At 42.8% G+C, this 16,024-nt stretch overlaps 1 protein-coding gene across 1 annotated transcript; it reads right to left on the bottom strand.

Moving 5' to 3' along the window:
* Positions 1 to 397: 397 nt before the first annotated feature.
* On the bottom strand, positions 398 to 1,016 carry LOC307189757 (uncharacterized protein C11orf87; the record flags this gene model as incomplete). Its single annotated transcript, XM_079928179.1, has 1 exon — positions 398 to 1,016. Exon 1 carries the CDS (start codon positions 983 to 985, stop codon positions 398 to 400), a length of 588 nt encoding a protein of 195 aa, XP_079784305.1. The 5' UTR covers positions 986 to 1,016.
* Between the last annotated feature and the right edge of the window lie 15,008 nt (positions 1,017 to 16,024).

The raw sequence follows: 16,024 nt of genomic DNA, 5'->3' as shown, positions 1-16,024 counted from the left end.
ACGCCTTTTACATGTTTGGTAGCTTGTGCGGTCTCTCCTCCGTATTGTGGGGGCGCAGGGTGGAAAGGGAAGACGTGTCCTTCACTGACAATGAGAACTTATGTGATTTGTCATGCGCTTGGATCGTGTTATTAATATTATAATAATTACTATAAATAATAATAATAAAGTATTATTATCAGCGTTATTTCTTCTTCCGAGACTTTCCTCGCCCAATATTTACAAATACCGCACAGTGCCTCGGCGGAGGAGAAAAAGAGTAGGGGGAAGACAAATAAGGAAAGAAGGAAGAGGAAAGGGAGGCCACAGGAAAGTGGAAGAGGAAGGCCGGAGAAAAAAGAGCAAGGACGGCAAAGATGCTGGAAACGAGGAAGGGAAGAGGAGAGGGACTAGACAATCAGGACAGTACCACCGTTTGCAAAAGGCCCTCGCCAGCTGGGTCCAAACAGGAGGAGGCTGTGTGCGCTCCTTGCGGACTGGGGGCCGGTGGTGGAGGCGGAGGAGCACAGGGACTCTGGCACGGGAGGCCAGGGGAAGAAGAGGCGTTGGATGAGGCGCAGAAGGCAGCGTCCCCTCCCTGCTTCTCCAGCCGGCTTTCTTTTGCTTGGTTTGGGGCCTGGCCGCCCTCGGGTTGGGGAAGCCCCCTGCCGCCGCGGTTGCCGCTGCAGTGATCCCGCTCATATTCCTCCTGAGCCCTCTGCATCTTCCGTTTCTTCATCCTACGCTTGTGGATGTGGAAGGTGGAGAGGGACAGCACGATGAGGCAGAAGATGAGGGTGACCAAGACAATCAGCACCAGCGTGGAGGAGAACGAATGGAAGAGCTGCTGTCCCACCTGCGTGATGCACGTGCCGCCGCCGCCTCCTGCGCCCGGGCCACGGGCGCTCGCGTTGCCCGTGCCGCTGGCGTTGGGGGAAGCAAAGGTCCGGTTGAGGAGACACGGCGGCAGCGCCAGCCTCAGCTCCTTGGGCTCCCTTGCACTCATCGGCGCTGGGCTGGGAGGGGCCAGGCACACCAGACTTCCTCTTCTGGGCACACGGTTCCCACCAGCCAAGAAGAGGACGGAGCCCGCGCCACCCAAAATTACTCCCTCGTGTGGGAGGGGATGCGCTAGCGAGCGAAGGACTGAGGGAGCAACTGCGGGCAAGCAAGCCGGCCAAGGAGCGAGCGGTGCCCAGGAGATCCTCTCCGGCCCCGCCTCGAACGCGTGTTCGCGCGCCCTTTTCCTTTGCCAAGGCACCAGGCTGCAAAGAGAACAGGCTTAGTTAGGATCCCAGCTGCTGCCCGGGGGAGCGCTGAGAACCGGAACGATCACCGCCACTGCAAAGCGGCCCTCTGAGCACACTGCCTCAGCTGGGCGCCGCCCGTCTTCTCCGCAGCCCGCGGACCCCAGCCCGCCCGCCCGCCCCTGGCCACGCACCAAAGCCTCCAGTTCCGCGTTCGCGCCACTTTGCTGGGAAGAGGGTCTGCGCCGACACCGCGGAGATGCCGATTACTCAGCAGATAAAGCAGCCACCCTGAGCACTCCACAACTTTCTAATCGCAACACACACTCAGCCACGTCGGAACGCGGTCCCTGCTTCCCAGAGCGCCGACTGTCCTCTTTCCGGAGCCCTCTCAATGGATGTCTTCGCCTGGATCCTACCTTTCCCAGCACCCACCCCGGGCCGCCGAGCCGGCCCCGGGTACGCAATCTTCCCTTCCCTTCCCTCCCCCTCCAGACTCTCGCTCCCTGGACGTTGGCAGATCCCTTAGGTCCCAATCCCATGGGGGTAACCCTGGAGCCACATCCCATTCCGCCTCTGTCCGCGGCTGAGGCTGACACGCAGGATCGCGCTCCATCCTTTCTCCATCCTTCTTCCCTGGTACCTCCCCAACCCCCCCGCCCCCCCCTCCACAACACACACAACCAAAAAAAAAAAAAAAAAGCTGAAGCACCTTTCTTTCTCAGCTAAAGCACATCCTTGCAAACGCCCCCTTCTCCACATCTCTCTGTGCCCCCCACTTGACAGTATCCTGCTTCTTTCTAAGGGTGCTGGAAATGAAAGGGGGAGGGTTCCCGCCTGCAAAGTTTGGGGAACAGACCTTCTCTCGGGCCTTCCCAGTCCCAGCCCGAGGGCCCTGAGGCTCTTCCCGGGGAACAGAGCCAGGGAGATCCGTAGCGCGCAGCCGAGCCCCCTTGCCGCTCTCAAGCGGCAGCTGCAAACTGTTGCACTGCGGAGCAGTGAGGCGGCGTGCAAGCCCGGGCCGGGGCAGGGGCGGGGGCCGGAGCTACGGCCAGGGGTGCCTGCGCAGGCCGCCGGGGCTGTCCTACCCGCTCGCGCCCGGCCAGCCGGCCTCCTGGAGCCTTAGACGCACCGTGTCCCTTACCTGGGGCCGCCAGCTGGCTGCAAGGAGGGAGCCCCGCCGCGCGGCTGCAGTGAACGGCTGCAGAAGGCGCGGAGTGAAGGGGCCAGAGACCAAGCCGCGCTGTCGCCGCCGCCGCCGCTTCGGGGAGCTCAGCTCGCAGCCTATTGCCAGAGAGGCCGGTGACGTCAGGCAGCCACCGCCAGGGCTCCGAGCCACCCCTCAGGCCCCCACCCCACCCTCATACCCCCAGCACCTCGTCCTGGCAGAGCCAGCCTCTGCCACACACGTTCCCGGTTCCCTGTTGTTCCCCTACTCAGGGGCTGAGCAATAACCCCCATCTCCACCCTGTGAGCAACCCACCTTCCGCACTCCTCTGCTTAGGAAGGGCTGAAGCTTCAGTTCTCTGGCTGCCCGATTCCTCACCCTCCACCCTTTCCCACGTGGTCCCAAGCACACATTTTTACACTCTAGAGATCCATCTCCCCTCAGGGCACACAATAGATTTTCTCCCTCTGCTGAGGGGGATCTTCCCCTTCTCCAATCCTGTTTACGCTGGCCTGGCTCTGAACAGAAACAGTGCATGAGAAGGGCATTTCTGAACACAAATGTGGCCGAACCTGAAATACAAATCTGAACATGTATTTAACATCAAACAATCTAAACGAACCGTTTTCCTCTCCAGTAAGATCAGAGTCTCCAAATTACCTTTCACTCCACCCGACTCAGGATCCTCCTCTCTTCCCTCACACACTCATCTCCAGGCCCAAGACCCACTCCGTGTATTAAATACTCCTATTTTGACAATCTAGCCACTCATGAGCACACAAAGCTCACAAAAGGCTTATAAGGCAGGAAGACGAAAATCACTCAGAGGAGTGCAGAAATGAAACCCTATGAAAATTCCAGGCATTGTGCCTCTTACAAAGTACCCCTTCATGGCCCTAATACTTGTTAAAGTGTTTGGTGCTTTTCTGTAGTATTAAAAATAGCCTTTCTGCACAATGGATAGGACTTCCTGAAAGAGTCTCATCAGCCTGCCTAAATCTGGGCAGAGACTAATCAACTATTGGTTTAGAACCCTTGGGAGAATATGAAAAGTGCATTTAATTACAGTAGCCAACTTCAAAATAAAGTATTCTCATATGTCTACTGTAGAAAACAGCAGTCTCAAAGATATTGTATGGTCTTTGAAGGCATTCAGGTGTCTTAATAAATGTACATTTCCTTCTTCCCTTACTGTTTTGTTTTCTTCCCATCTTTGAGTCCAACACAGTGCCTGTGTAGTACTCACTTGCTAAATTCAGTGCTGCAGTATACGTGGCTGCTTTTTCCTGCTATGCCTCAGAATTGAGAGAGAAAAACAATGGCTGATGCTCACCTATCTGCTTGCATTTGCAAGCAGAGGGTTTTGTAAGAAAGACAGTTTGACTCGCGAGGTAACGGTTATCTGTAATCTGGGGGTCCCTTCTTCTGAGCCTGTGTTGCTATCTAGTCCTACTCCAACTTCTCCTTTTCCTCTCCTTGCCCATGACTTATATACAGAGAAAGAAATACATCATTTCTCCCCCAAATTCTTTCATTTGTTTGAACAAAAGTCATCAACTTTTTCTTCATAATTGTTTCAATTAAAAAAAGTATCTCTACTTAAGCTAATAGTATAGCTTAAGCATTAATAGTATAGCTTAATAGCAGTACATGCTGAATAATACATGGTTTCTTGAGAGCACGGATTGATGCCTTTGGCTGCCAGAGTCACACAATTAATGACAGCCAATGACCCCAATGCTGGTTTAACTTTCTTGCCTGGAATGAGGACACCTAATGCCCTGTAAAAGACACCTGCCACATTTGGACATTCTGAATTCGATGGGCTCAAGGGCTAGAAGGATGAGCCTTGTTTTCACTGTGATCACTACATGAGACTTCACTATTGATGCTTGACATGCAATACCCCATTTTTCACACTTTCTTTGTTCCTGAAAAGTTGAGTCTAATCTACATTTTGTAAAGCAAATTCAATTTTGAATACCCCAAAAAGAGTTTGGGCTATTTAAAGAGGCTCTTTAGAAAAGCCGTCTTTAAAGCAAAGAATTTTTTCATAATTAGAATTAACTCTCACTGGTCTGTTTTCCAAACTTGAAAAAATTAGTTGTCAGGTTCTCCCAGTGAGAAACATACACGCCTTCACAATATGTTATAATGAGATTACAATACGTATATAATGGGATTCCTTTCGCACACCAAGCTTCTAGGGCATGTGATTAGGCTGTCATTGTTCTTATTCTTTTGTTATAAATTATAATCATCTGTTATAGCACAAGTGCTAAAAGTGTTTGCACCATTTTACACAATCTATGAAAAGACAAGGTGATGTCTTGGAGAATTTACAATCTGCAGCAGATGAATGTGATCCACAAGACAATTGTATTTAACTGGAAATGATTTAGGTAGATTAAAGACATCAATTTTCAGGTCAAAAGCCCAGTACACTTTTTTTCCTTTCTCCTTCAAGAAGAATAGTCTGTAGGTTTATAATATGTTCTTACCCAGAGAATGAATGTGCTAAGCAGATAGACGTGGATATCATTGGGTAGTATGATTCAAGCCCCAAGAATACCAGTGGCAGCAAATATGCACACCTCTTGGTCTACAGGAATTGATCCCACTGAGTTGCTATATGATTTTGGCACATCTGGCACAATGACAAGACTTCTTCCAGACAACTTGTTGCCACTGTTTTTGCCACGAAACTCCTCAGGTCACACTTGCAGAGTGGAGGACCAAGAAGCCTATGGGACTCCCATAATCTCCTCTTGTGATGGGAAAGCCCCTCTGAACTCAGGCACATTCCATATATTCAGCAATATTTGCCCTCAAGTTTGATGTGGATCTCCAACTAGCTTAGACAGAAGTGCCACATGGGCACCTGGTACCTCAAACCAAACAAGCACTGAATCAATAATAATTACAACAGCAATAATAAGTGCTATTATTATTTGCAAAATGCCTCCTATGTACCAAGCTTACTAAACTCTCCTTGTAACATCATTAAACCTCAAAGTAACCCTGCAAGGTTATTTTTTGCCAGAATACAAAATTACTTATTTATTCATTCACTTATTTGCTCAACAAAAATCTTTGAGTACCTGCCATATGTCAAGTGAGGAAGCTAAAGCTCAGAGTAGCTAAAGACCATGCCCAAGTCACCTAATAGTATAGTGCTGGGATCAAACCCAAGCAAACTGATTCCAAAGTTAGTATTCTTTTCATGACTAGTGGTTTCTCTCTCACACACACACCCACACCCATATCTCTATTTCTACCTCTGATACAATTTTATCTCTATCTCTATCTACTGCTGATTGGAGGAATGTAAGAAAGTAAAACTAGAGAAAAGCAGAGCTGTTTAGTTGAAGCAGAGGAGGGGTGCTGAGAAGCCTTGTCACCAGGATCCTCCCCTCTCCCCAGAAGCAGTCCACAAGATGCTCCACATAATTCCTTGGACTGAGCAGAGTCCAGTTTGGAAACCCTTGTACTGCGCTAGGTCACCTAAGCAGGTTATTCTAGAACACGGTGCAGCATGATACATGCCAGGCTCCTTTCAGATTTACAGGGGCTTTTCCAGAGGCTGTTCAGGTGATCTTAACATTTTGCCTAATCACATATCTCGACTACTCTGGCTCCCTGAATACCTACAGAGATATGCTCTGTATGTTGTCATATTGCTGTTAAATCAACTACTGGTCCAGCCAGCAACTAATTAATAAACAAGGTGCTGAATGAAGCTCTTGACCTTATTCAAATTATCTAGTTTTTTTCCTGATTCATTCTTCTCATCTGTAAAATGAGAATAGTATCTTCATTACAGTGTTTATTTTAAGTACTGAGTATATACTAATCATTCAGTAAATGGTAGCTCTTTACACTGTAAAGCTATTACTAAGATTAATATTTTAACCATGACAATAGAAGCATTATACTGTTTGGGACATCAAAATTCAGGAAAATTTTTATAAGTCTGAGTATTTTTATGGGAGGATAACTATAAGGGTGAAGGGACTGAAAACAATAATAGATAATGAGCAACTCAAGGAACTAGGATTATGAATCCTAGAGATGGGAAGACATGGAGGATGCATCATAGAAACTTCAAATGTTTAGAGAATCATCAACAGAAGATGAATTTATCCTTCTCTAGGTACTCAAGAGAGAACTGAAACATAGTGGAATAGATATATGGTAGGAAGTATATTTCAATTCACTATTTCATAATTGAAAAGATGTTTTTCTATATGTAACAGGTTATAAACTAAACCAGCCATCTTCAGACTGGGGGACTCATATCCCTGGGAGTACACTAAGATTTTTCCAGGGGTATATGAGTATGTATAGTTTTAAAGGAATAATTTCCCAAATCCTCAACCTCTATGTGTACTTTTCCCCAAAATGTATCTATCTGAGGTTAAAACTTACCCTTTTTCACCTTTCCTTGTATTTCTCCTACTTTACAAAGGAAAAACCTATGTTCAAAAATCCTCAGTCTTACTATCATGCATTATTCAGGGTGTAGAAACCTTTAGGGAACCAACAAAGGAATACCTTGAGGGTGTATAACTCCTGAGGTAGTGACAGCAAAGCAAAAAGATCATCTGTAAGAACTATTGATGGGACAGTGCCTTATTTCATCCAGGTGACAGACTAATTTTAAGGCTCTATGTCTATTTATACATCGATTTATCTTAGAACTAGAATTTGGAAGTGAAATGGTTGTCACAGGGATACAAGTAGTTCAGTTTATTTAAATTGAAAAATGAATACAGATTTTTTCTCACAGAAAGTAAGCCTGATTTGTCTATTTGGATTGACAATTTGCACTTGCCTGATAGTATGGAAGACATATTATACAAACTGAATGAACTAAATCTATCAATCTGGATGTTTTGACAAAATATATTTAAAGTACATATGTGATATGGAATATGCCAGAAATTACATTCTTTGCAACTGTTAACTTATGATTAAAAAGTTTTAGATGTCAAATTAAAATGTGCAAAGGGGTCTATGATTCTCCAAAATTATTTTAGGGAGTATTCAGGCAAACAAAACAAAACAAGTTTGAAGATTTCTATTCCAAAGTGTCCACTCCCTTGACACTGTCTAGAAGGGCTCAAGCATAAACTAGATGCATCAAGGGTGTCATAAAGTAGATGTCTTCCTAGAGTAGGAGTTTAAACCAGGTGGCTTCTCTAATTTTAGGAAGGTTTGGGAGCCCACACACCTTTATATACCCATCAGGGCATTTCTAATTTCAAGCTGCATAAGTATATGCTTCATTCTTTATACTTCATAATAAAAGCATTCTCCATTCAAGTCTCAGACCCATTTATATCTGAATATTTGCACAGAAAGTCAAGGTTCCTCTTGCTACATTATCCTTGACTGGGAAACATTCATTCAATGAATATTCACTGTGTGCCTAACATGTGCCTCAAATTGTTCTAGGTGCTTAGTACATCAGTGACCACAAGAACGCCTCTGTAATCAGGAACTTGCATTCTAGTTACATACACGATCACATTCTGGTTTTCTAGGCAAAGGTAAAGAATGTTTAATATTCCTCTTTTTTTCTAATATTTTTAAATGAAATATCATGTGTGTCAAAGAACAGAAGAATGTAAACTAGGTAGACTGATGGATGTAAAGCTAAGAAGTTGATGGGTTAGGACCAGCAAATGTCAAATAATTCTTAAAATCTTTGTGACCAGCAGCTCCTAGAAAATGAGAGTTTTGGTTCATGATCAGAAACCCACTGGCATATGCTTCTTTCAAGTGCTGCAGGCTGTGAATCTGCCTTTCATGAGAAAGATAAACAAAATATTTCCACCATGAACAAAAAGATATGCCTAAACTAGAGTTTCTCGATCTTGGCAGTATTGGCATTTGGGGTCAGATAATTCTTTGCTGTGAGAGGTTGTCTTAGGCATTATGGACTGTTGGGGTAGGAGATTAAGGATTAAGTTCCCTGATTATTCAATCAAAAACTAATCTAAGTACTGCTGTGAAGAAATTTTTGTAGATGTAATTAAACTCCCACAGAGTTGACCTTAAAATATAGAGATTACTCAGATAAGCCTGATTTGGTTAAGTAAACCCTTTAAAAGTAAAGAGTTTTCTTGGGCTGGTAGCAGAAGAGGAAGTCATAGATTCAAAGCAAAAGGGGGATTCAACATGCTGTTGTTGACTTAGAAGATGGCAGGGGACATGAACAAACTAGTGTGGATGTCCTTTAGGATCTGAGAATGTCTGACATCCAGCAAGGAAATTGGGACATCAGTCTTACAACTGCAAGGAACTGAATTCTGCCAACAACTTGAATGATCTTTGAAATGGACTCTTCCACAGAGATTGCATGTAAGAGCCCAGCTTGGTCAACACCTTGATTTCAGCCCTGTGAGACTCTAAGTAGAGAACCTGCTTGAATACCCCTCCCAGTCCCCTCGGACTTCTAACCAATGGAGCAGTGAGACAATACATGAGTGCTATTTTAAGCTGTTGTGTTACACAGCAATAGGAAACTACTACATATGTTTAACAGTGTTCCAGGTCTCTTCCCACTAGATGGCCTCAGTACCACTCTCCAGTTGTGACAATCAAAAATATCTCTAGACATTGTCAAATGTCATGGGGGTGAGGGTGCAAAATCACCCTGGTCGAGAACCACTGGCCTAGACATACAACTTCTCTCTGCACAGTTAAGAACCAATGATTCAAAGGAAGAGATGGGCATCTTGAACCCTACCCATATTTTATGACAATTTCAATTATTGTTTTCTCTGAGTTACTGAATTTGACCAAGACAGAATCTGATGTAGAGTGAGGAATGCTGTAGTAAATCAATCTGTAACAAATTTAAAAAATATTAGGTCCCAGGGATCAATCAAGAGTGTTTGGAGGAGAATAAATAGTGCCAACAAAAATTGTTACCGTTCATGTTAAATGAAGGTTCATGCAAAGAAAGGGGAAGTGATCTTACTTGATTTGAGTATAGCTTTGGATTTTGTTTTCTATAACACAAAAGCTCACAGTAAGAGAGAAACACTTAGCTCAGGTCACAGAGCTGTTGGTGGTCACACAATGTTCGATGATCTGGAAGATTCTGATGGAACAAATGATAATAAATGACTTATTCCACATTGTGGGTGACCATCTCAATTCCTCCTGTTTCTCTCTTCCTTATGAAGCAAACATTACTGTATTTATTTCGAGAATCAAGAAAGAAAGCCAAATGGCCCCATGGTTTTCAAACTTTATCTCCTGTACATTTTTTTTCGTTGTCTATATGTCCTGTTATGCTTGAAAAAGCAAACAAATGAAGCAATGTGAATATGGCTTTAAAGCATTTGTCAACCCTAAAGTATGACTAACTAGGAAAGAAACACATGAGACAGCTTAGATTTCTTCCTGTACTCTAAGTTACCTTTCCTCTACATCAGTTGCTGTCAACTATGTTTTTATTACTGTAACAGACCATATGGGGAATAGACAAAAGCAATAATGAAGTAGTAGAAGGGGCATGTTGAAGAGGCACACGACGTAATCAAATGAATCTGTTTTTTTGTTTGTTTCACTGGGTCTTTAGATATTGTCCAGAAATATCTTCCTTGCAACTGAATGAAAATTTGGTAGATATCATGACTTTTTGAATCAGTTTTAGTTAAAAGACACTCTTACATCCTTTTAAATCAGAACACAATGTCAATTCAGTAATTAGACTATCTAATCTAAAATACTTACAAAAATTCAAAAACTGATTAATCATACATTTTCTCTTTCCTCACAGCTTGGGCTTATTTTAAAATGAAAGCCTAGAACCATAAAAAGTAGTATTTGGCTTCTTGTCTATTTCTCTGGCTTATATGTCTCCTCTTTTTCCTCACTTCCCATCTTTAGATTGCTAGATAGTTTCTTTTATCTCTGGAGTCAAAACAAAGGAGAGGGAAAATGGTAAAGGGATAGGAAAATTTTACTTAGACTGGTTCTGTCCCAATATGCCTTTACAATCCTGGGTCCCGATAGATGTCCAGGTTGACTCAAGATGGAGAACCTCCTCCTTGACCTGTTGACATTCAGCCCTTTGTTCAGTTGTCACCAGTGACTATTTCTTCACTCCCAGGAATCTTTTCAGGTTTTTGCAGCTTAATCCTAAAGGAAAACTCTAGGAAAGAGTGTTCAACACCCATCCAAGAATTCTCCCACCTGAGGAGAAAGGGAGCTGGATATTTATACACCAAGTGCTTCTTATTTGCTGCAGGCCATCCTTTTCCAAGCTTCAAGTAACTATCCCAGTAACATGTTAGCATCAACTATAGGAATCCTTCCCAGTACATTAAAGCTGATGTCATGGGTGAATGTATCCATTTCAAAATCCTCTGTATCCAGTCTTATAGTCCTCCCTGCTGGGCTGGTACCCTCAGAGTCCACTTTCAGGTATGTTCTCCTGATTCTGCTGGGACACAAGAGCCAAGCCTTATAGCTCTTTTGAGATGATTCCTTTTTTCCTGGAGCAGGGAATGTATTTTCCCAGGAGTTCAATCTGAGTTTTTATCCTAGTTATTGTCCTGGAATCTGTGAGTGGGGTAGAGGTAAACCTTGAAGATTAGTATCATCTCATGAAGAGTCTGCCTCTTATAATTTCTCTGCAATGAAAAAATCTGTTATCTTATAACAATGGGGAGTGAACAATTTCTGTAGGCCCAGGGGTTCAGGAAAATCTGCAGATTCAAAGTTTTCAAGTACATCTCCCCATCTCAGTTCTCAGAGCCACACTCCTTCCCTATCAAGGCCCCAATTTTTGCATAAGAGACTTGTCAGGGCTGAGAATTAAGTTTTTGAAATTCTACCTCTTCCACTCAGGTCTGCACCCAATTTTCAGCTGGATCTGCCCTCCGGCTACAGGAAATATTGTCTCTTTTAATGCTGTATTAGTCGTCTTCTGGGATTCACACTGAGAATAATTTGATGGTTGTTGAATTGAGTTTGTCACTTTTTTTCCCTTCAGTGCCACTGTGACAACAATAACCAATTCCACAGTCCTCATAATTACCATTGCCACTATATCTAAAAATGTGAGATACTGTATAAGCTTATACTCCATTCCAATTCACCACAGATGAGAATATTTATAATTGTGATGCTCAGCATGCCAAGGATTATCATCACCTCTCTTATCACCCCCAGTAATGGGGCCCTTTTTGTGATTTGGTTGACAAGTTCCAGAATCCTTTCATAGTGGTGTTCTTCCTTGGACCTCCTCTAGTGCCAATTGTCTTAGTTTGAGTTCCTCCAGAAGCAGACCCTGAGGCAAGGATTTGAATGCAAGTAGTTTATATGAGAGTTGCAGAGAACACCAGCAGGATAATGAGGGAAGAGGAGACAACCAGTGAAGAGCACAACACAAAGCCAGCTGCCACTAGAGTTTCATTCATGTCCACAGGGACATTTTGGGAGTAGTGTCAAACACATGCCTCAGAATTAGCCCAGCTTAGAAACAAGGGAACTGTGGTATTTGTAATGTACAAATACACCTCAGTCTCACACTTCAAGTCAATCTTGTTCTAAGATGCTCCAAGGAGGAATTAATGCCCCAACACTTCTGGTCTACTTCACCCCCAGGCAGAGTAGCCCTCTCCATTTCTAGAAAAATCCTTAGGACTGGAGTTACTATGAGCAAATTGAAATGGAAGGGCCTAAGGGATATGTGTGAAGCACCGGTGGCATCTGCTACAAGCTCCTCCGTGTGGCCTAATCAACTCCATCAGAAAGGTTCATGTACCTTTGCCAGATGAGGTCCAGACACACAGATTACTGAGATCTGAGCAACTCACCCCTGGTTCTACCACCAAAGCAGTCTGTCAGACTTTTCTCTTCTAGATTTCCTGCCTGAAAATCAGACCCAAGTCAACGGAGCCCCACCTTCCCACCAACTTCTACAGTAACATATACATCTAGCTCCCCAAAGGGCCACATAGAAGGACACCCCCATTTGTCTGAGGCAAAGGATGGGAGGAGTAAAGACATTTAACACAGCAACAGCCAACTCCTAGGAAATCTTTTCACCCATCTTCCCACCTTTCCCTATTATGACCCTTTTTTACATCTTTGATATGTTTAAGGAACCAAGGATCATGAAGGTGGTTATTGAATATTCCTATTATAAATTATCACACATAAATATGAACGTGAGTCTTACATTCTCTTTGGTATTTGGTATCTTCTAACTCCACCCCTCAGTAGACATGGAGAGAATTCTAGTCTAATACTCCCTTACAGTAGCAGTTGAGATTATAGCCTCAACCAACACTTCTCTCAGAACAGTCTTTGGAGCTAACAGAGCATGTGGAAATTTTTCAAAATGATTTCACAAAAGATGGCAATGAGGGAGGGAGGGGATCATGGAGGACACTAATATTTACCATATACTGGGCATTTTACATGTATTTCCTTTTCATCTTTACAACAGCTCTGCAACCTAGGTTTGGTTATTCCCACTTGTGTGGTGGAATTGGGCTTAAGTCATATCCAGAGCACATATACTGTTAGTAATTGGCTAGGCCCAGACTAAAATGCTTGATTTGTCTGGATCCAAAGCACACAATCATTCCATTATACCAGGGAGACAGATCACTAACTCTAAATGCTACCAGCAACCACGGATAAGAAATAAATGTATGAGTTTTATATATATATATACACATATATATATATATATATATATATATATATATATATGTATATCTTATATCAGGATATAAGAGAGTAAAAACAGCTAGCCAGGGAGAGCACATCTCTGTGCTGACCAAACAAACCACCTTGACCATGAGCTGGATAATACACATGAGCCCCTAGTTTGCTGATTCAGACCAACTTCAGTAGCAGATTTGAAACCAGACAAACTTAGGTATAGACCCCAGCTCAGCCACCACTAATTCTGAAAACTTTGAATCATCTAATCTCCGTGAGCCTCAGTTTCTACCTCTGTAACATGGGGAGAACAAACTCCTACGTTTTAGCACGAAGTCAACTTTTAAAATATATGTTTTAAAACATATATTTTTATGTTACTTTTTTTACTTCGAAGCACACAGAAGGCACTTGGCAAATGGAAATTCTCATAGCCTCCAATGTATAGTGGGATTCTAGTCCAGCCTCCCTTTCCTTTCTCCAAACCTCCCTCTCTATTCTTAATGATTTTATAACATAGAAAAGAGAAGTAGATGATGGGAACATCCAAAGTACTTAAGGGATCGACACAGATTTCATGGATTATTTGAAATTATGGAGGCATGATATCAGGACTGGTGACATATAATCAATCTTCACCTGACTTCAAGGCTGAAAGGTCAGAGGAATGCCATGTGGAAGAATAGAGATGGTCACTGCATACTCAGGTCTGATGGGTTAAAGAGAACAGGAAACCATTTGATCCATATTATTGGAAACATAGGTATATTTTCTTTCAAATAAGTTTGTGATCATTGTTAACATCAAGAAACTAAATATCAAAAAAGGACAGACATTCTAAAAAAAAAGTCTTAAATTATATCATTTTTGCATTACAGGATACATTTTGGCATGATTATGTTGATTTACAAATATCTTTCAAGTGTAATACTTTTATTCTTAGGAATTTGATTAGATAATCCAAAGAAACTTATTTTTCTCCTTCTTTAATAAAAAGAAAAAAGAAAACTCTTGGGATTATAATATCAGATCTCAAAGAACACCTCTTGCTCTTAAGATTTGAGTTTTCTGCCAAGGGCACTGAAACTTAATACACTGTAATCCATTATTTAAATCAGGTATTATGTCAACAGGAGCTCATTTGTTCCTCAGAACATTAACATAATTCAAAATTATCTCCACATCTGTCATTCTTTGCTAACAATAGCAAGCTGCCATTAAGTTCTCCACTACCATCTAGTTCACTAGTAGCCAAACTTAAAGAGAACTTAAGAAAGCTGATGTCCTTCCCAGACTCATAGTAAGTTGTCACTTAAACAGTGACAGGCCAGGAACCCTCTTTATCTGCAATAAAGAGACACAGGGAGAGAGAGAGAAAGAGAGGGAAAGGAGCAGAGCCTGTAGATCCTAATGATCTGATGACCTGGCACAGCTCGTTTATAACATTTACCACATTCCTAAAATTACTTACCAACATGTACAACTCCTTCATTGGACAGCAAGGCCCTGGAAGGAAGGCAACATATTTGATTCCTCTTCTGTACTGTCTAGAATAAATGCGTCATAAATAAATGCCTCATACATACTCATTTCCATTAATGGCTTTTAACTTCCTTCCAAAAGTCGTGCATACAAAGAACTGAGCAGATGGATTTGAGTTTTGCTTCTTCCATGTTCTCTGGTTCATCTTCCTATGGAGGTGATGATGAGGATCAAAGTCGTCGTAAGAGGAAGCAGTAGCAGGAGGCAGAGACAGAGCTCCCAAAGAGCAGGGGGTGGAAGTATATCTTTTCTAAAGCACTTTCTGATGTATCCTTATTCTACACCCTAGAGAAAGAGCTCTAGAGAAAGAGCTGAAGGCAAGGAAGATATCAGCAGAAAAGGGAAAGGGGACAAGTAGTCACTGAACAACTACTATAATATACAGCATTTGCAAACATTTAATCCTTGGAAATACCCCTATGGGTTAGAGAATTATCTCCATTTTATAGATGAAGAAAATAAGAGATTAAATAATTTGACCAAGGGCGCACAACTACTAAGAGATGAAGTCAGGATTCAAACCCAAGTCTGCCTGTCTGCAAAGCCTGCTCTTTTCATCAGTTCAGGTGGATATATCCTCCACTGGCTAGGCCCCTGACCCCAGGAGTGGCTACACTTGGCTTGGCTCCTTGAGCCCCAACAGTCAGGAGATTCAAGTATTAGAAAAAGCAGGGCTGGTGTGGCCTGGAGCATTTAATCACTAGGACCCAAAGGGCTAACTTGCTCTTTTCTGAGCCTATGGGTACTGTGTTTTCAATGATCCAGCACCCAGCAGGCGAGCTATAGTCAGTATTATATAATGCACAAAGTTCCTATTATTTGTTTCTGTACTGATAAAATGTATATTAAATATTCTACCAAGCCTTATATAATTTACATCTGTTTATTTGAAAGCCAATTGTCAAAAACAAAACTCACAAAGAATTTGCTTTCACCTCTTTCTTCCAGCCAGAGCTTTAGTTCTGTTTGAGAGGTCGAGTAGGACCATTCTGAAATCTGAGATTTTCTCCTTACGCAGTCCATCCTCTCTAAAGATTTGGCAATAGAAGCTGTCCTCAGATGATTTGCAGGTTGGAACTTGAGACCTGCCTATTCCTTGCTTGTTTCATGTGAAGAGCAGAAACTCCAAACACCACCTAACAGAGGAAATGGGATCCCAGGGGATTCAAAGGTAACTCCTGGCTGAGGCCTGCCTGAATCTTGCTCTCCTACTACACTTCCTCCTACAAGAAACCTCTCTTAACAATCTCATTAAGGGCATCAGTTCTTTTAAGCATTCTTTAACATTACCTTCCTGTGGGCTGCATAATCCCAGGGGGCAGAACTGGGACCAGTGAGAGGCTGATTTTGATTCAACATACGACCTAGTTCTCAAATAATTATTGTTGAATGG

Source organism: Stenella coeruleoalba, assembly GCF_951394435.1.
Source record: "Stenella coeruleoalba genome assembly, chromosome: 8".
In the NCBI taxonomy this organism is placed as follows: Eukaryota; Metazoa; Chordata; class Mammalia; order Artiodactyla; family Delphinidae; genus Stenella; species Stenella coeruleoalba.
The sequence above is the reverse complement of the archived record's forward strand: the minus strand, read 5'-3'. Positions and strand labels throughout refer to the sequence as shown.